At 41.5% G+C, this 22051-nt stretch overlaps 1 protein-coding gene across 2 annotated transcripts in view; it reads left to right on the top strand.

The window, feature by feature from the left end:
* The window catches only part of SEC24B (SEC24 homolog B, COPII coat complex component), an 88842-nt gene that overhangs the window by 13899 nt on the left and 52892 nt on the right, over positions 1 to 22051 (top strand). The window contains exons 3-6 of one of the 2 annotated variants that reach the window (XM_056564501.1): positions 6592 to 6759; positions 8860 to 8964; positions 16954 to 17034; positions 17135 to 17316. In XM_056564501.1, coding sequence (XP_056420476.1) covers positions 6592 to 6759; positions 8860 to 8964; positions 16954 to 17034; positions 17135 to 17316 — 536 coding nt within the window. The remainder of the gene's footprint in view (positions 1 to 6591; positions 6760 to 8859; positions 8965 to 16953; positions 17035 to 17134; positions 17317 to 22051) is intronic. The other variant, XM_056564510.1, reaches the window with a different exon arrangement.

Consider the following 22051-nt stretch of genomic DNA (forward strand, 5'->3'; position numbering starts at 1 on the left):
CCCTTAGATGTAGCAACATAAATCTCCCTTACACAGTGATCGGGCTATGCTGGCTTATCAGCAAATAATGGCGGACATCAACGATCACACTGATATGCGCCATTAACACTTCATATGCTGTAATCAATACTGATCACAGCATCTAAAGTATCTGAGAAGCTTGGAGGGACTCATCAGACCACCCACAGCGTAATTACGGTGGTCCGATGAGTCAAGATGGCGGACGGAAGTCTCCTTGCTTCCATGTCTCTCTGCTGCCATCCATTTGTATGGTCTGCCTTCTGGCAGGCTGCACAAGTGGATCACAGATATCACTGAACAGTGTTATGCCTATGCATATCGGTAAATAGATTCCTAATTTTTGGTGACATCACATCCCAGAAAAAATTGGTGATCAAAAAGTTTTAAAATTTTAAGCAACTTAAAAAAAAAAAAAAAAAAAACACTCTTAAAATTCAAAAATTTTAAGCATACTTATTTTTGTTTAAAAAGTTTTTAAAGCGGTATAATAATGGAAAAGCATGTAAACATAGGTATTGTTTTAATTTCAAACAGATAAAGTTTATTGATGTATGAGGGTACCAAATGCAACAATATCTAAAAAAAAAAAATCTGAAGTGCGCAGCACCATGCTAGATTGGGTATGGCCAGATCATCATGCTATTATAGCAATCAGAGGAAAAAATAAAAAGAAACATGTGAGTATCAGTAAAAGCAAGTGAAATAAATGTGTGCAAGTACATATAGCAAGGGCAAGTACATATATCAAGATGTAGCACATAATGAGATTACAGGGAAATATGATAGGCAGTATCTTTAGAGGATAGTCAGGGAAGCCAGATTTTATAAACAAAAAAAAAATTTGAGTATCACCTCTGACTGCATCAATTACAGTGCCATGAATTACAACCAACAAGAGTGGATGACTTCATGTGCCATATGAATTCTGGTAGCTAAAAACCTTAAAGGAGATGTCCGGTGCTCACTTTACTTATTTTATCCGTTCCGGGCTGAAAAATAAAAGAAAACAAATTTTTCTCTTACCTGCCCAGGCTCCCCCGGTGCTTCGGTACAGGTGTTCGGTCCCCGGGCTGTATTCTTCTTACTTCCTGTTAGCCCGGCACGTCACACGGAGCTTCAACCTATCACCGGCCGCAGTGATGTCCCACCTCGGCCAGTGATAGGCTGAAACTCCATGTGACGTGCCGTGCTAACAGAAAGTAAGAAGAATACAGCCCGGGGGACCGAACGCCTGTACCGGGGGAGCGTAGGCAGGTAAGAGAAAGCTAATTTAATTTAATTACATTTTTTTTTTTTTTTTTTTTGCAGCCCGGAACGGATACAATAAGAAAAGTGAGCACCGGACATGTCCTTTTGATATATTATTTATATATTTATTTATTGATATATATATATATATATATATAATTTATTTTATCTCAACGTGTGTGTGTGTGTGTGTGTGTGTGTATGTATGTTCCACAAACTTTCAAACGGCTAAAGATATTAACATGAAACTTGGCACACATGTTACTTATATGTCAACAACAAACATAGGATAGGTAATTTAACCCTTACTCACCCCCATTTGCCAGGGGCGGGGCTTATGTTTAAAGTCCCATGCAAGTCAATGGGAAATATGTTATTGCATAACTTCCAAACGGCTGAAGATATTTCGATAATACTTGGTCACATGTTACTTATATGTCCACTTAAAATAAAGGATAGTTAATTTAACCCTTAACTACCCCCATATGTGAGGGTCAGTTTATTTATTTATTTTTTTTTTTAAAGTCCCATGCAAATCAATGGGGAAATGTATGTTCCCATATAATTTCCGTTAGGCTGGAGCTATTTCATTACCTGGTACACATATTACGGGTCGGGATGGGACAACAATATATGAGATGGGATATGAAGTCAAAAGCTTCCTCCTTTGTTTATTTTCCTCCTCAAAAAGGATTAGGAAGGAAAATCGGGCAACACCGGGTACTCAGCTAGTTATTACTCTAAAGATTGGGTGGGCATACATCATGACCATTCTCGAAAAAGACAATTTGATGGATGAGACGGGCATGTATACCCTTTAACCTCTGTAAAATAAATAAAAATGCCCATACACTCAACCATAAAATGGTTATAACTGGGCATGACCACCTTATATTGTGCATATTGCCCTCCTGGAGAATGCCCCTAAAGAAAAATAGATGTCATCTGGATAAATTAGATGGTACATAACACAAAGATACATAGTTCATAAAGTTGAAAAAAGACCAGTCCATTATGTTCAACCTATATCCCTATTGTGCCCCTACTGTGTATATCCAGAAGAAGGCAAAAACCCTTATGAAGCGGATTCCAATTGCCCTCTACCAGATGGAAAAATTCCTTCCTGACTCCAAATATAGCAATGAGAATAAATCCTTGGATTAACGTTCTGTCCCTATAAATCTAGTATCCATAACCTGCAATTTTACTACTCTCCAGAAATAGGCACTGCAAGACTGTAAGAGCTGTTTTAGTCTAGGATACTTGCCAGTAGAGATGAGCGAACTTACAGTAAATTTGATTCATCACGAACTTCTCGGCTCGGCAGTTGCTGACTTATCCTGCATAAATTAGTTCAACTTTCAGGTGCTACGTTGGGCTGGAAAAGGTGGATACAGTCCTTATGCAGGATAAGTCAGCAACTGCCGAGCCGAGAAGTTTGTGACTAATCGAATGTACTGTAAGTTCCCTCATCTCTACTTGGCAGCTACCAAAATCTTCTTACTATTTCAACATAAAGGAGGTTTCATGTCGGAGGGAGGACGTACGAAAAAAGTAAAAAGATAAAGAACCAGTCCTGAGAGGTGTATAAATAGCCAGACCAAAAAAAATAAATAAATAAAAATAAAAACATTTCTTTGTTGCTCACTTGTTTTTTAATTTTATTTATTTTTTATTATTATTTTTTATTTATTTATTTATTTTTTAATCCTGTGCTCTGGAGGGTGTGTCCTAACTCACCATGCATTCCCTCTCTGCCTGAGTCTGCTGTGCTGTGCCGGGTCTCTTCATCCAATCACTGCAGGCTGCTCTGTAACTCCCCCCTCTTTGTTTTTTCATGCAGCAGTGTCTGACATGACAGACGTGAGCACACAGGAGTGCTAGTCTCCCCTCACTTACTGGACTTTATCCAAGAGAACATGGCAGTTTTAGCGTAAAGTACACTACATAAAAACACACACACACACACACACACACACACACTCGCACACACTGAAGTTTTTAAAATTGTAGGTTTTTTTTCCCCTTCAGATGTTGTTTTTGTTGTGTTTCACATTTTACAGTAAAATGAAAGATCTCATTACAAAAGACCCAAGTCCTTATATGGGGCTCCAATATGGGCTGTGTCCTTAAAGGAGTAGTGCAGTGGAACATAACTTATCTCCTATCCGTCCGGAAGCAGCCGTTCCAAGCCCCACGGGAAGCCACGGCCGTCAGCACGCTCCCCGTTCAGGAGATCGCCGGGGGTCCCAGCGGTCGGACCCTCTGTGATCTATAACTTATGTTTCACTACAGAACTCCTTTAAGGGGTTAAAGTGTGTCCTTGCATATTTTTCCCACTGTGTCCTTTGTAACATGATCTAATACTAATAGAAGTTGCCTGTGAGTAAATAGAAGCATCTGATTCCTCCTTTACATGCAGCAGTATTACGCCAATAATGGTTTTCTAGAATCCTAACCTGCATTTTACCCAGCACTTAAAGGGGTTATCCAGGAAAAAACTTTTTTATATATCAACTGGCTCCAGAAAGTTAAACAGAGTTGTAAATTACTTCTAGTAAAAAATGTTAATCCTTTCAGTACTTATGAGCTGCTTAAGTTGAGTTGTTCTTTTCTGTCTAAGTGCTCTCTGATGACACCTGTCTCGGGAACTGTCCAGAGTAGAAGCAAATCCCCATAGCAAACCTCTTCTACTCTGTGCAGTACCCGAGACAAGCAGAGGTGTCAGCAGAGAGCACTGTTGCCAGACAGAAAACAACAACTCAACTTCAGCAGCTGATAATTATTGAAAGGATTAAGATTTTTTAATAGAAGTAATTTACAAATCTGTTTAACTTTCTGGAGCCAGTTTATATATAAAAAAAAAAAAAAGTTTTTGCCTGGAATACCCCTTTTAATACAGACACATAGACTACCAGGCTTCTGGGAATTGTCTAGTCTTGATGTAGTTTAACCGTATAATAGTGGTCAGGGGTATTTGCCTTAGTTATTGTATTTGGCATCTTACTGTATTGTGTTTACAGCGCAGAGTGTTTTCTACTGATTCTGGCCGGATGCCTACAAGCAATTCTTAGGTGACAGATGTTGTGTGGATCACAGGCATTAGCTGCTGAACCAGTGTCTGTTTCTTTGAGTCTTTGCTGTGCAATCTACATTGGATTACAGCTTGTAAATGAACAGAAGTGGATCAGGGTTAGGGAATTACAGCACTTCGCAAGTCCAAAATGGGATTGAGCGTCTATGGTTAACTTTTATCCTTGACCAACCCCTTGGTCTTCTGCAAGATAAGGATTTAGAATAGCAAGTATGGCTTTATTCACATTTGTGTGTAGTGGTTAAAGGTATTTACTATGGTTTTTTTCTTTTTTTTTTTTTAAGGGCTCGTTCACACAGCCGCCTGCTCCTGTCAAAAAATGCCCGTTATGCAACCCGTTTGCAAAGGGCTGTAAACGGATCCCATTGATCTCAATGGGATTTTTTTTACAGTCCTTTTATCACCCGTTTGCAGCCGTTATGTTTCTGACCCGTTATTTTTGACAGCCAAAAGACGTTCCATGCACTTATTTTTTTATTTATTTATTTTTTTTGCCCGTCAAAAATAAGGGGTGAAAAAGGGTCTTTTAAATTGAACATTGAAGTCAATGGGAAACGGGTTACAAACGGGTTACCCTTTAATGTACACATTTGTCCCCGTTAATGTCAATCCGTTTTTCACCTCCATTTTCTTCTGAGCATGCTCAGAAGAGGTGGCATGAACCAGAAATTAACGGATTAAAGGATTAACGCATTAAAACGGGTGCAAACGGATATAATATAGGAGTTTTGAACCGTTAAAAAAATTAAAAAAACGGGTTACTAGACCAGTTTGCATTCCGTTTGCACCCGTTGGTAACCCGTTTTTTTCATGTTCCGTTATTTTACTTGAACGGGTGAATATCGGGACGAAAACAAACAGCTGTGTGAACTTAGCCTTACTGTAGTTTACAGAGATTGCTGGCTGCCACTGTAAGCATTATAGCCTTTTGGATAGGGATGTGTTCAGCAGGTAGGTAGACGATGCAGGTTGCATGAATGATATGGGGTGCTCTATCCTAAGATTTAGACATCCAGTATATCCAACAACAGAAGTGTAGTAGAAGACAGCACTCGCCACTGAATACTTTTACATTCTTTTACACCACTATCATTGTTGGAATAAGGAGGTGCCTTCAGGTGAGCCAGGGGAAGTGCATATTGCGGAAAACAATTGTCGCTCCTATTGGTGAACGCGCCATCCTGAACCCCTGAATTTCAATGAAGACTGTGGTATAAAAGCATGTAAAAGTATCCATTGGTGAGTGCCATCTTCTACTATACTTACATTGTTAATTAATTTTATTTATTATTGAGTCTAGTACAGTGATTCCTCAACTTACAATGGTCTCAGCATATAATAGTTTCAACATACAATGGTCTTTTCTGGAGCATCGTAAGTTGAAACCTGACTCAACATACAATGTACAGACAGTCCAGATCTGTGATACCTGTCAATGGCCGGAAGAACCGACCAATCAGAATGGGCATTCACTGGTAAAACCCCTGTATTACTGAAGCGTATGCACTGAGTGTCTAGTAGCGCCCCCTACAGTACAGGGAGGTATTACATGTTCTCTACACTTTACCTGTACCAGGGTTAGCTGCTCCTTTGGACACCAGGTGAGGGTGACTCCATTACTTTTTAGTACACTGTGTACTGTACAGGACCCTGAAGAAGCTCCTGTCCTCTACATAGACCAGTGTTTCCCAAGCAGGGTGGCCCCAGCTGTTGCAAAACTACAACTCCCAGCAGTTGGCTGTCCGGGGATGCTGGGAGTTGTAGTTTTGCAACAGCTGGAGGCTCCCTGCTTGGGAAACACTGACATAGACAGTGATTTACAGCTCCCAGCAGATCTTTCTTACTTTTATATGTAAGAACGTGATTTATCTATATTAGTGATCTACTTATTTTTCTTTAATCCTCACTTTTTCCTATTTTTGGATGACATTATGAGCCTTTAGAACCAATTACCAGGTTTCCGTAGAGTGATGGTCTCAACATACAATGGTCGTCCTGGAACCAATTAATATTGTAACTTGAGGGACCACTGTATAGTTTGCACTGCAAACAGCATATAAAAATTGCATGGGAAGAACATGACATAAATGCTACAGTGTATAAAGAAAAGCGGGGTCAAAATGGAAATCTTATTTTACAATGAGTTTTTTTCTGTGGAGACAGTGTACATATATGGTATATTCAGGGTGGAACACTACTGTAACCTATTTATTTTCTTTTTTTCTCAGTGTCTCCTGCATTTGCTGTAGCAGGACAGGCATCCAATATGGGACAACCTAGTGTTTCAGTATCTGCTCCTAACTCAATGGTAACCTATCCACCTTCTGGACACCAGTCATCGGGATCTGCGTCTCTGCTAGCTGCTGCACATATGCCTCAACCAACAGTACAACAAGGTAAGATCATCATTTTATTACATTTTTTAGGTATGACAAAGGGACCACTAATACAATACACGGTATTCACCCAGTTGAATTCTGCTTGCAGCAGGTGCCGCCACCATTATCAGCGGTAGGACCGCGTGGGCTGTGCCATCTGTATGCACAGAGCAGCAGAATCCCATAGAAAACAATGGGACACTGTTGCAAGCTGAAATCTGATGTTGTCTTCAATGGGATTCTTCTGCTCTGTGCACACTGCTGAATTCAGCCAGCGGAATAGACATCCACCTAAAGAATGAACATGTTTATTCTTTGGGTGGAATTCAGCAGAAGAATCCCCTAGGAGTGAATGGGACTTGTATGAGTGGTATTACAGCAGAAATAATTTCCTCCAGAATCTATCTTAGGACAGAATTAAATGAAAACAGTATCAGGGTCTCCTAGGGACATTTTTTTTGTATAGCCCCTTCTCTGCCGTCTCTATTGTCGCTCTGGGTCTCTCTCACCACTCTTCTCTTGCTGGTACTGTTTGGTCCAGCATGCAAATGGTCCAAAAATGCGCACTTCTTTTTATTTATAAGTATTTATAGCCATAATTATGGGAACTCGTACAAGTACGACAGGTCCTTCTTTCTGTGAATGCTGACTAGTTTCCTGTATGTTCATAAGAGGTGCATGTATTTGTTACTCTATATTAACTCTACTGTATGTTTACATGCTTGTGACTAGTAATCTTTAAAGAATTAGTGTAATTTGTAAAAACTTTGACTGTCACCCAGACATGTCAAGAGTTTAGAGCGCACGAGGTTTCAGTTCTAAGACCTCCTTTGTGAGTAAGAGTCAGCTGACATGCACAGCAGTGCGTTCTTCACTCCCTGGCTGCCAATCACATGCGGCCATTTCACTGCACTGAGCTATGAATGAAAGTCAGATCGGGTGGCTGACCCGGTGCGATCTAAATCTTTGACATGTCTAGAATGTTTATGGTCATCAGCTGCCAGTGATAATAGTTCTTATAAGCTCTCAACACCCCCCCCCCCCCCCCAAGTGATCCTGCAGCTGGCCACAAATAAGCATAAATTACAGTGTGATAAATGGTTGCCCTGAGTCCTCAATAGCGAAATCCTGTATGAGCTTTTACTTAGCATCCTTAAAGGGAATACTCCAGCACCGGCTCCAAACGCTGGAGCCGGCGCCGGAAGCTTGTGACCTCATAGCCCAGCCCCCTCATGATGTCACACCCCGCCCCCACAAAGCAAGTCTATGGGAGGTGGTGTGATGTCACGCCCCCTCCCGTAGACTTTCATTGAGGGGCGGGACGTGATGTCATGAGGGGGTGGGGCTATGACATCACAAGCTCCTGGCTCCAGCATTTAGAACAGTTGGTTCCAAACGCTGAGCAGTGCCCCTTTAACTGGTGACCTGTAACCTTTTGATATGTTTTACTAACTGTGACCACCTGCAAGCATGAATTGCTCCTGGTTTATTGGACTTTAATCTTAAAGCATGACTGTCATTTATATAAACTTTTTTTAATTTTTTTATTTTTTGACATGTCAAAAGTTTAGATCGCACAGGGTCTCAGAACAGTGATCATGAGTTATATCCATGTGAAGTGCATGGTAGCGTGCATCACACCATGGTCATCCCTTCACGTGCTTCAAACGAATAGTCATAGAGGGTCTCAGAGCTTAAACTCTTGTCAAAAGTTTATATAAATGACAGTAATTCTTTAAAAAGGCATGGTTTCAGACTAGGGGGGAAGAAACGCTCTACTCTTGTCCATTGGCTGCATCTGGCCTCCATTCGAGTCAGTGGGGATGAGCTGAAATGTCACACAGCCAAAGAGGGGTACTTTGAGAAACTGATATAATGTTAATGTATAAATTCTAATCCGGGAACCAGATTTGGTTTTCTTGCTTCAAACTCTTTATAGTTATTATTTACTGATTTCTTGTAAGGAACTTTCACCTATAGGCCTTTGGAAAACCTCTGACACTACAGCATGGTTTTGAATGCTATGTAAAACTTGTCTGTGTGAGCCTTCTGTCCTTTACAGAGTGTGGTGGATTTCTTGTCTGTCTGACCTTTTCTTGTGCTTTCTATGATTTACAGGCATGCAGTATGCTGGATATGCCAATAATCAAGCTAACTTTGCACCGACTCCCTTGTCATCCAGCTCAGATGATGAGGAAGAGGAGGAGGATGATGAGGAAGCAGGTCTGCTTTAGCTTTTTACAATCCCAATCATTAACACCACCATCCCTTCTTTGTCATGGTTGTGTCTGACGTGCTGCAAAATTTTGTGGCTTTAAGGGCAGTCTTAGGCTGGGTTCACATCACGTTTTTGCAATACAGTTTCTGTATCAGGTTTTTGATGAAAAATGGATTCCTCTAAACTGTATCAAAACGTGTGTACAAATTTTATAAACAGTTTTAAAAATGATATCCGGTTGCATCTGTTTTTAAGAGAAAAAAATTAGTTTTTAACTTTTCATTCCATTATGAATAAAGTTTTACTTGTTCGATTGAAATTCCAAGAATACCACTGTGCAAAGTCAAAAACCGTATGGAACCGTACGCAAGTACGGTTCTGTACGGTTCCAATGGACTCCCATGTTAAAAAAAATAAATTAAATATACGTTTCAATACGGTTTTTTACCCGGACTAAAAACCGTGCAAGACTCAAAACGGACACAACCTGATGCATCTTTTGGCATACGGTTTTCAATGGACAGTCAATGCATACGGTTTTCTATGGACAGTCAATGCATACGGTTTTCTATGGAGAGTCAATGCATACGGTTTTCTATGGAGAGTCAATGCATACGGTTTTCTATGGAGAGTCAATGCATACGGTTTTCTATGGACAGTCAATGCATACGGTTTTCTATGGAGAGTCAATGCATACGGTTTTCTATGGAGAGTCAATGCATACGGTTTTCTATGGAGAGTCAATGCATACGGTTTTCTATGGAGAGTCAATGCATACGGTTTTCTATGGAGAGTCAATGCATACGGTTTTCTATGGAGAGTCAATGCATACGGTTTTCTATGGAGAGTCAATGCATACGGTTTTCTATGGAGAGTCAATGCATACGATTTTCAATGGAGAGTCAATGCATACGGTTCCATACTGTTTTCAAATTGAACACGTATACGGAAACTGTATTGCAAAAACGTGGTGTGAGCCCACCCTTATGGGCATATGTTGGTTATTGTATGTTATTTATTCTACTTGACATTGGCATGATGGTGCAAACAGGCTACCCATAGCGAGCATGGTGTAAACTTAAACTGATATTTGTTTCAATCCACCAATGCAAAACTTTCTTTACGTATGAACCGCTGTAGTTGAGTAGAAGCCCCTCCCCCATTACCTTGCCGAAGATGGAATCCAATGTGCCAGGAAAACCAACCTGCCGTTTCTGGGTATTAAAACAGCTTAACTTGAAAGATTCACCTTTCAGAAGCCTAAGAGAATTTAGAATTGCAGGCATGGATGACGTAGTCCATAACTTTATACAATGCATTCGAAAGTCTTCAGGACCTTTCCCTTTTTCACATTCTATGTGGCTGCCTTGTGCTAAAATAAACAATTGGTGTTTCTCCCAACATTCTGCACCCGGCACCCTATAATGACAGCGTGAACAGAATGTTAGAAATCTTTGCTAATTTGTTGAATAGGAAATCTAAAATATTGCAGTGACAGAAGTATTCAGACCCTTTACTCTGTACTTAGTTGAAGCACCTTTGGCAGCCTCCAGTTTTCTTGGGAATGATGCCACAGGTTTGCCCACCTGGAACCTGGAATTGGAGGGATTTTCAGGTCTCTCCAAAAATATTCTAGCTGGGCCATTTGAGGGCATTCACGGAGTTGTCTCCTGTGCTGTTTTAGTTGCGTGTTTAGGGTCATGAAGGAGATTTATCAAAACCTGCGCAGACAAAAAGTTGACCAGTTGCCCATAGCAACCAATCAGATTGCTTCTTTCATTTTTAAAATCTGAAAAGTCTTTTTAAGTCACTTTCATGACCTTATAAATCTGGACACTAGGGGTCTCCCTTCTGGTCCAGACCACATTCCATCTGCTCAAAAGCACAGACTTTGGTCTCTTGCTGGGCTTGCAGGAGACCAAACCCAGGAAGTGCAATCTGGCCTAAGCAGTGAATAGCACTCGCTCTCTGCCTGTGTATGAAACAGAGAGAGCCTATGGCCAGCCTATTGCAGTCTTGACTAGAAGGGAGACCCCTAGTGGCCAGATTTATAAGGCCATGAAAGTGACCTAAAAAGACATATTTGTTTTACAGGGAGTAAATTAAAAATCTTATTTATTTTACCTGCTGTATCATGTGCAAAAAATAATGTCAATGCCAGTAACCATTTAAGAATTTCTCTGTACTTTCAGCTTCCCCTCAACCATGATCAGTCTGCCTGTTCCAGTCGCTAAAAAACTAAAAGAAAATCTGTTATGTGAATATGATCCTAGGGTCACATATTGGGGGAAATTTATTAAAACCTGTTCAGAGGAAAAGTTGAGCAGTTGCCCATATCAACCAATCGGATTGCTTCTTTAATTTCTTAACCCCTTAAGGACGCAGCCCATGTGGGCCATTTTCATTTTTTTTTGTTCCCCCACATTAGGTGCAGCATAATGTTCCCCCACATTAGGTGCAGCCTTCATCCATACAGTGTATGGCTGGAGGCTGTATGCCTGTGTTCTGCCCCACTTCAGTGCTCCGACCACCGCTCCTCCAGTCCGGACATAGCAGTAAGTCCCGGGACTGAAGGAGCGGTGGTCGGAGCACCGAAGCTGATGTGCCGCTGGTAACACTTACCTAGCTGGCCAGCACACGTCCTCGTCGCTGCCCCGCTCCTCCGCGCTCCATTGCTATGGGCGCACGCACGGCGTCAGTGACGTCGCTGTGTGCGCCACCTTCCCGGCGGCCCCTGCGTTTTTTAAAGTAAAAGCGGGGTCTCCGAGAGCGCATCCCTGTGTCCCGAAAACATCTCAAACGTCCCGAAAACGTAGTTTGAGGACCTCTGATTTAAAGCAATCATTCGATTGCTAATTCTGTTCAGTGCTATGTATAGGACATAGCACTGATCAGGGTTATCGGTGATCTTCTGGTCTGCAGGAAGGTAGATCAGAGCAGAAGACTCCCAGAAGACAGCGGAGGCAGGTGAGGGGACCTCCGGCTGTCGTGCTGGATGATCGGATCACCGCGGCAGCGCTGCGGGCGATCCGATCATCCAATTAAGTAACCACGATTCTGCAGATGCCGTGATCGGTATTGATCACGGCATTGATTACTGGCGGGTCCCTGGCTGCGATCGACAGGCGTGACCTGCCGCGCATGATCCGGACATCGCTCCGATGCCCGCGGTTATGCTTAGGACGTAAATGTACGTCCTGGTGCGCTAAGTACCGCATCACCAGGACGTACATTTACGGCGCTCGTCGTTAAGAGGTTAAAAAGGCCACTGGTTGCTATGGGCAACTGATAACTTTTCGCTCTGCACATGTTTTGATAAATGTTCCCCTATAGCTTTCCAAATCCTGTTCAGCAGCTTAATTTACCACAGGGGACTCAATCTTGGAGATATTTCTACACCTTGATTGACCAAGAGAAATGGGAGGCCCCCAGAGCTAAATTGTCATAGCTAACTGTCTAAATACTTATGTCCATGCGAAATTCTAGTTTTTCATTTTAAGTAAACTTGCAAAAAAAATGTAACATTCCGTTATCACTCTGTTATTATTGAGAATTTATTTAGGGGGGGGGTTACTTTTATTTTAGCGCAAGATAGGAACATAAAATGTGAATCATGCATTGAATATAAGCATGTCCGTTACATGATGCTTTTCTCATGCACATTAACTTAGAAGCTGTTTGCAGTGTTCCTTTTTTTCCTCCCTTTTTCTTCTGGGTGTGTGCTGAGGATTTATATGGACAGTTTAACAATAATTGATATAGACGCCATTATATTTGTACATACCTGTTATTTTTGTTACATTTTTTACCGTCACTTGTCATAATTTTACATCAGCTAAGACTGTGGAAAGTCACCTTGTTGGTTGATCTGTTCTGGAGGTGGCTATCTCTATCAGGTTTATTACATAGTATACTGCTTGGAAAAGTCTATATGAGGATCCTATATGTGTATATGTTAGCGTTTTCTCTATTTAATTAATGCTGTCTATTAGAAGTGACAAATATTGACTCAAATTTCAGTTTTAAGCTGTATAATAAGGTGTAAATAGCATCTACCTAGTCATTATAGGGATATTCTTATTTTCTATAGCACCCACATATCTTGCATTGTTTAGCACTTCATCGTTTTCAGTAATGATAATAATAAAACACTAAGATGAGATATCTCTTACCCAGATCCGTCGTCTTGTTCCGGAGATAGACCTGTTACTTGCGAGCATTGCTAAAATTTTTATCGTCTGCTTGGCGCAGTGAAGGCAGGACCCGGCATACTCTTTCCCTCAGGGATGTGGAAATCCTATCGCCCGATGCCCAGGACTTTAGCCCTGTATCGGGCAAGCAGGGTCTGACCGATTTTTATTTATTTTTTTCTTCTTTTTTTTTTTTTTTTTTATAATTCCGGAGTGAGGGGCAGTCAGGTTGTATGGAGTGGGCTCCTGACTCGAGCCCGCTCCATACTCGGCGGCTCCGGCTGATTTCAGTAGCTGGAGCCTGCCGCTAATAGCTTGACATGCGGCGATCGCCACGGCCGGCTATTAACCCTTTAGATCAACGCGGTCAATGTTGACAGGGATCTTTTAACCATCATTGGTGGTCTAGTGGGGGGTATAGCCCCACCCCCTCTGCAGCACGATCGCCTGTGGAAGTAGCTGGAGGGCTTACCTTTGCATTCATGGCTGCCCTCATAGATCTGCATTTGATTGAGCCTGCCTTGAGCAGGCTCAACCAAATGAACACAGATCAGTGGAGTTCAATAGAACTGCATTGATCTGTTCGAGGAATCTAAATGATTCCTCCTAAAAAGTGTATTTAAAAAAGGAAACCCTTTCCATATTAAAAGTTCATATCACCCCCCCCCTTTCCATATAAAAACATGTAAACATAATAAAAATAAACCTATTTGGTATTGGCGCTTGCATAATTGTGCGAACTATTAAATAACATTTTGTTTACCGTACGTTAAATGGCGTTAACGTAAAAAAAAATAAAAAATAAAATCACTGAATTGTTTCTTATGTTTATTACATCATATCCCAGAAAAAAAATGAAGAAAGTGTTCAAAAAGTCCGATCAATACCAAAATGGTACTGATACAAACAGCAGATTACGGCCCAAAAAATTAGCCCTCATACAGTCCAGTATGCCGAAAAATAAAAATGTTTATAGGGGTCAGGAATTTGTTTAAAAAAATAAAAAAAATATATAATTTTTTTTTTTTTATTAGTTAAAACATGACGGTTACTAAAAAAAAATATGTTAGTTTAATCACAAGGTGGATGGGGAAAAAAAGAACCCCAAAATTTTTTTCAATTTCACCTCACAAATAATTTTTTTTCAATTTCACCTCACAAATAATTTTTTTTTTTTCAGAGCATAAGTTATGGAAAAATGAAAGTGTCATTACAAAGTATACTTGGCCCTGCAAAAAACAAGCCTCATATGGGTCTGTAGATAGAAAAATAAGAGTTATGGCTATTATAGGACGAGGAGGAAAAAATGAAAGTGCAGAAACTAATAGACCTTATTTACGTATTTTGGATGAAATTATTTTATCTACCAGGACAAGTGGATTTTCTTGAGGGACAAGTAGATTGTGTTCCGCTTTAGTCCCTTGGACAAGTGTTGTTGTATTTTTTTAATTTCCACACCCCTGGTCCCTACTTCCATTCTCTCTGCTCTGATATGCCTGCCACCTTTTGAATACTCATTTCCACAACGGACACGCCTCTTTTTTGGGTTTTCTTAGTAAAATGGAGAGTTGGTCGGGTTTTTCATTTCTGGTGCAGACAGAATTTCTGGCGCAATGCGCCAGAATCTGCTGCACAACCCGAAAACATGTAGGATTTACAATAGTAAATCAGGGCCAATGGGTCTATCTCTGGAACAGGACCATGGATCTGGGTAAGTTACTTCTTATATTTATCCGGTTCACGTGAACTATAACCCTGTGTATTGGGTTTAGTGCCGGTGAACTGGCTGTCGGTTTCTCTCTTTAAAGTGAAATGTGTGCTCCATAATATAGGTAAGGTTTCTATATACCATTAAAGCAGTTCTACTTATACCTGTATGAATGAAATAGCACTCTTCTTTGCAGCAAGAGGTGACCCTAGAATTGCTTTGTTTGAAATTAAACATCAAGACATGAAGTACACAGCACAGGGCCGAGTTGGTCTTTTTGGCTGCTGTGTCATACACTCTCAGGGTTGCATCATATACAACATTTGTTGCAACTTAGTTTTATAATGTTAGATGCTTATTAATACCATGGTATCTTTACAAACAAACATAGTTTAATAAATATGAGAGTAAGTATGGCCCTAAAAAAAAAAGCAATTAACAGTTAGTTGTTACAGGCTATATAGTTATAGGTTATAGTGCAGGTGAACCAGATTAAAATGATTAACCCTCTTTGCACAATGGAGGTGCCTCCATTGCATAAAGGAGGTTCATTAATATATTAGTAACAGGGGCTAATGTAGCATGTCTCTCCAGGACGGCGTGAATAATACATAATTTTAATCCTGTTCACCCGCACTATAACACTGTGTAATGGGTTCAATTCAGGTGCTCTAGTGGTCAGTTTCCCTTTTAGGGTAGGGTCACATGTAACGCATCCGCAGCGTATTTTTTGCTGCAGATCCGCTGGTGACCAAACCCGATTTGTGCCTCCAGCTGTTGCCACCCCCTGTTCCCCCACCTCGCTCTGCCCCGGGCCTGCTTGCCGTGGCAATCCGCCACTATGAGCAGCCACACAGGGCCTGCGAGTCGGCAAATGCACTCTGACATGGGGGAGCAGCCGCGATGTCTGAGTGGACTCGGCGACTCACAGGTCCCCTGTGTGGATGCTTGTAGCGGCGGATAGCTGCTGCGAGCAGGCCAGGGGCAGAGCGAGGTAGGGGAACGGGGGTGGAAACAGCTGGAGGCCCAAAATGGGTCAGGTCACCGGCGGATCCTCAGCGTAAGATTCACTGCGGATCGGTTACGTGTGACCCTACCCTAAAGAGGACCTGTGGCCAACCCCTGATTATACAGTCAGGGGGTGTAAATGTTGTGCAGTAAGGTGTATGTATGCTGAATACACACACCCTGACTATCCCGCCTACCACCTGATATTTACACTCATTATCAGTCACGCCCATCTGACTGATTCCCTAAATTCAGTCAAACTATAAACTCTCATATCTCAGGAATTAAAGGGGGCATCAAGAAACCAAAAAAAGTGTGTGATCAGGGCAGCGATGCAATAATGCAACCTCGTTTTTAAGGTTGGCCACATGTCCTCTTTAAAAGGAAAACTGACAGGTACAACACCTACACTGTACCCATTACGCAGTGTTATAGTGTGGGTGAACCGGATTAAAATGATGTATTACTCGCCCGGTTCCAGAGAGACATGCTACATAAGCCCCTGTTGTTAATATGTTAATTAATCTCCTTTGTGCAATGGAGGCACCTCCACTGCATAAACAGGGGCTAATGTAGTGTGTAACTCCAAATTGTCAGTCAAACTATAAACCCTCATATCTCAAGAACGGAAGAGCTTTTCAAAAAACAGTAAAAAATATTTGATCAGAGCACCCTAAGCTATTTAATAAGGCAATCATATATTTTTTGGTCCTCTTTAAATGTATTCTCCAGTAGTTTGAAAATTCATACAGGATTTGTCTGTGCTGAAAGAATAAAAAAAATTAAATTGCTCACCCATCGGTTTACCTGTGATCCACGCATCCAGCACTGCCACTACTCCGATGTGTCTCACTGCAAGTGCATTATTGGCAACAAATACAGTTACAGCATCATGTGACCAATGCACATGACGCCACCATAAAGCTTTCAATGAAAGTTCTGGTCTAAATAAAAAATTTTTGTTTCACCAACAGAAACCCTTTTAGTTAAGATAAAACGGTGATCAGTTGTGATGTGGTTTGCTACTCTCATTATATGAAACAAATGATTCTTATGTGTGTGTTTCTATGGTTTGCTTTTTATTGAAGGAGTTGAAAGTTCTTCCACGACCAGCAGTGCATCATCTGATCCAAGAAATTACGATGTGTTGGAAGGCGGAGGATACACAGGTGATACACAACAAGTCATGGATTACAAAGACTTACTAGCAACATTTTATTTACATCTTTTTTGTTACTAACTGTCGTTCTATTTTCTACACATTTCTAGAGACACCTGCAGCATCAAGTATTCAGGCATCCGTCAGTGCTGCTTCTCATGTATCTAGGCTGTCCAAACCATTTGGTCATGGATACCCAACTCTCCAACCAGGTTATCAAAATACAGCAAATCCCAACAACTCCCAGTCAAATACTCCTGTTCATCAGCCAAATTATACACCGTATGCTTCTGTAAGGACATTTTAAACATCTATTATAATTAACTTCATTATAACTTAACCTTTTGTAGAGTTATGAGTATGTAGTACCTGTCTTTTCTAAAGTAGCTTATTCCTTAGTGTGCCTGTCATTACATTGTCCAGAGACATGTGGTTTTGTTTCTTGTATTATGGATTATGCAGATAATCTCAGCTAAACTATAAGCAATGTCTGCCTGCTACTTAAGAAGCTTCAATTTGTCTCCGTCATATCATACAGAATTGTATTTCAGTAGGTTATTAAATCATACAAGTGTGTTTACCTACTACAATATTACCTAACAGAAAAGCATTTGTGTTGAATTGGATTAGTCTGTCCTGTAGATTGTTCTTTACTTAACCCCTTAAGGACTCAGCCCATTTTGGCCTTAAGGACTCAGACAATTTAATTTTTACGTTTTCATTTTTTCCTCCTCGCCTTCTAAAAATCATAACTTTTATATTTTCATCCACAGACTAGTATGAGGGCTTATTTTTTGCGTGACCAGTTGTCCTTTGTAATGACATCACTCATTATATCATAAAATGTATGGCGCAACCAAAAAACACTATTTTTGTGGGGAAATTAAAACGAAAAACGCAATTTTGCTAATTTTGGAAGGTTTTGTTTTCACGCCGTACAATTTATGGTAAAAATGACGTGTGTTCTTTATTCTTAGGGTCAATACGATTAAAATGATACCCATTATTATATACTTTTATATTATTGTTGCGCTTAAAAAAAATCACAAACTTTTTAACCAAATTAGTACGTTTATAATCCCTTTATTTTGATGACCTCTAACTTTTTTATTTTTCCGTATAAGCGGCGGTATGGGGGCTCATTTTTTGCGCCATGATCTGTACTTTTTTTTGATACCACATTTGCATATAAAAAACTTTTAATACACTTTTTATAATTTTTTTTTTTAATAAAATGTATTAAAAAAGTAGGAATTTTGGACTTTTTTTATTTTTTTTCGTTCACGCCGTTCACCGTACGGGATCATTAACATTTTATTTTAATAGTTCGGACATTTACGCACGCGGCGATACCAAATATGTCTATAAAAAAATGTTTTTTACTCTTTTTGGGGGTAAAATAGGAAAAAACTGACGTTTTACTTTTTTATTGGGGGAGGGGATTTTTCACTTTTGATTCACCATGATTGCTAATACTGATCTGTTCTATGTATAGGACATAGAACAGATCAGTATTATCGGCCATCTCCTGCTCTGGTCTGCTCGATCACAGACCAGAGCAGGAGACGCCGGGAGCCGCACGGAGGAAGGAGAGGGGACCTCCGTGCGGCGTTATGAATGATCGGATCCCCGCAGCAGCGCTGCGGGCGATCCGATCGTTCATTTAAATCGCGAACTCCCGCAGATGCCGGGATCTGTATTGATCCCGGCATCTGAGGGGTTAATGGCGGACGCCCACGAGATCGCGGGCGTCGGCCATTGCCGGCGGGTCCCTGGCTGCGATCAGCAGCCGGGATCAGCCGCGCATGACACGGGCATCGCTCCGATGCCCGCGGTTATGCTTAGGACGTAAATGTACGTCCTGGTGCGTTAAGTACCACCTCACCAGGACGTACATTTACGTCCTGCGTCCTTAAGGGGTTAAAGATGCATTCTCATCTCATAAGCTGATAGCATATCCTAGTGATATACCATCACTTTATGATCTATAGAGATCTGTGCTTGCGAGCCCCCACTTATATTAAAAATAGAGTAGTCACAGCAGTGATTCAGCCATGTCCCAGTTATTCCATGCACAGCAGTGATTCAGCCTTGTCCCAGTTCTTCCATGCACAGCAGTGATTCAGCCTTGTCCTAGTTCTTCCATGCACAGCAGTGATTCAGCCATGTCCCAGTTCTTCCATGCACAGCAGTGATTCAGCCATGTCCCAGTTCTTCCATGCACAGCAGTGATTCAGCCATGTCCCAGTTCTTCCATGCACAGAAGTGATTCAGCCATGTCCCAGTTCTTCCATGCACAGCAGTGATTCAGCCATGTCCCAGTTCTTCCATGCACAGCAGTGATTCAGCCATGTCCCAGTTCTTCCATGCACAGCAGTGATTCAGCCATGTCCTAGTTCTTCCATGCACAGCAGTGATTCAGCCATGTCCCAGTTCTTCCATGCACAGCAGTGATTCAGCCTTGTCCCAGTTCTTCCATGCACAGCAGTGATTCAGCCTTGTCCCAGTTCTTCCATGCACAGCAGTGATTCAGCCTTGTCCTAGTTCTTCCATGCACAGCAGTGATTCAGCCTTGTCCTAGTTCTTCCATGCACAGCAGTGATTCAGCCTTGTCCCAGTTCTTCCATGCACAGCAGTGATTCAGCCTTGTCCCAGTTCTTCCATGCACAGCAGTGATTCAGCCTTGTCCCAGTTCTTCCATGCACAGCAGTGATTCAGCCATGTCCTAGTTCTTCCATGCACAGCAGTGATTCAGCCTTGTCCTAGTTCTTCCATGCACAGCAGTGATTCAGCGTTGTCCCAGTTCTTCCATGCACAGCAGTGATTCAGCCATGTCCCAGTTCTTCCATGCACAGTAGTGATTCAGCCATGTCCCAGTTCTTCCATGCACAGCAGTGATTCAGCCATGTCCCAGTTCTTCCATGCACAGCAGTGATTCAGCCTTGTCCCAGTTCTTCCATGCACAGCAGTGATTCAGCCTTGTCCCAGTTCTTCCATGCACAGCAGTGATTTAGCCATGTCCCAGTTCTTCCATGCACAGCAGTGATTCAGCCATGTCCCAGTTCTTCCATGCACAGCAGTGATTCAGCCATGTCCCAGTTCTTCCATGCACAGCAGTGATTCAGCCATGTCCCAGTTCTTCCATGCACAGCAGTGATTCAGCCTTGTCCCAGTTCTTCCATGCACAGCAGTGATTCAGCCTTGTCCCAGTTCTTCCATGCACAGCAGTGATTCAGCCTTGTCCCAGTTCTTCCATGCACAGCAGTGATTCAGCCTTGTCCCAGTTCTTCCATGCACAGCAGTGATTCAGCCTTGTCCCAGTTCTTCCATGCACAGCAGTGATTCAGCCTTGTCCCAGTTCTTCCATGCACAGCAGTGATTCAGCCATGTCCTAGTTCTTCCATGCACAGCAGTGATTCAGCCTTGTCCTAGTTCTTCCATGCACAGCAGTGATTGAGCCTTGTCCTAGTTCTTCCATGCACAGCAGTGCTTTTTGCAAGCTTACTGTGCAGAGATTGACGAGTTGGGGCTTCTCCCCTCTCCTTCTCCTGATCAGTGGGGGCTCAGCACTGAGACCCCAACCAATCAGAATTTTTCACTGACATGTCAAGTGTTTTGAAACAGGTTCAGTTTTATTTGCAGTTTTGTTTGGGCCCCAGAGTTCAGACCCCCACAGACTCCAGCTTATTATACACAGTATAGTGATTTTTTTTTTTGGTTACTTATTATGTTTTCTGTTAATGTGTCAACCTGTGTTGTTTTACTTACTTACATACATACAGACTGTCCTTATTTTTGCTGTAAATATCTTTACTGCATTGCTAATAATATTGACACCATTTCTTGATAGGCTGAAATAGTGAAAAGCTGTGCTTACATGTTTAGATGGCTGTCTGCTGCTTGTTTGGGCAACATCTATTGCTCCTACTTCCTTAGAAACATGGATACACAGCTTGTTGCTGATACAGGTGTTTTCAGTGTGTTAAAGGGGTTTGAGCCTCTTCCAGACGCTTGGCAGAAGCTGATCTCCTTGAGAACTATGTATTTGCATGTTAAAATCCAGCATGCTCTTTAGTCTGACATTTGTCATGGTGGAGGAGTAAGGACCTACCCATTTACAGCAGGTGGCCTTTCCTACCAAAACCAGTCAGTTTGCTTGCCCTCCCTCTATTGTGAATAGGCTCTCAAAGCCACAAGGTGTGACATGCATATAGCAATGCAATTTCAGGGATGTCTATATCCTATCGCCCGATGCCCGGGACATGCATTTTCAGGAATCGGGCAGGTGAAATTTCTCCTACATTTAACCCCGCTTTGGGCATGCAGAGCTGGACTGACAACCTGGTGGCGCTCTGGGTGTTTGGAGCGGGCTCCTTACTCGAGCCTGCTCCATACCTGGCGGCCCCCAGCTGATTACTGTAGCTTACAGTGGCGTCTAAAGAAACCTTTTAACCATCCCTGGTGGACTAGTGAGGTGGATCGTCCCCCTACAGGGCAATAGCAGGGGGGTGATGCCTCTGCATTCATGAATCTTGATAGGTTTCAAAAACCTACATTAACCCCTTCTATACTAAGAGATCACATCATCCCCATTTTTCATAGCACGTGCATAATTGGCCGAACCATTAAATCATAACATTATTTATCCCGTACGGTCAACAGAGTTATTGTAAAAAAAATATACTAAACCACAGAATAGTTTTTTTTTTTTTTTTTTTTTCCTTTTATAACATCCTATCCCAGAAAAAAAAAATAGTAAAAAGCAATCAAAAAGTCCAATAATTACCAAATTGCTACTGATACAAACTGCAAATTATAATGCAAAAAAAAATGAGCCCTGTATGTTGAAATAAAAATGTTATAGGGGTCAGAAAATGGCACTTTAAAAAAAAAAAATTATAATTTAAATTGGTAAAACATGACAGAAACCAAACATATTTGGTATTGCTGTAATCAGTCCGACCTAAAGTATCAAAATAACATGACATTAGTTTGACCACAAGGTGAATGGTATAAAAAGAAAACCC

The sequence above is a fragment of the Hyla sarda genome, chromosome 1, assembly GCF_029499605.1.
Source record: "Hyla sarda isolate aHylSar1 chromosome 1, aHylSar1.hap1, whole genome shotgun sequence".
NCBI classification, from domain to species: domain Eukaryota; kingdom Metazoa; phylum Chordata; class Amphibia; order Anura; family Hylidae; genus Hyla; species Hyla sarda.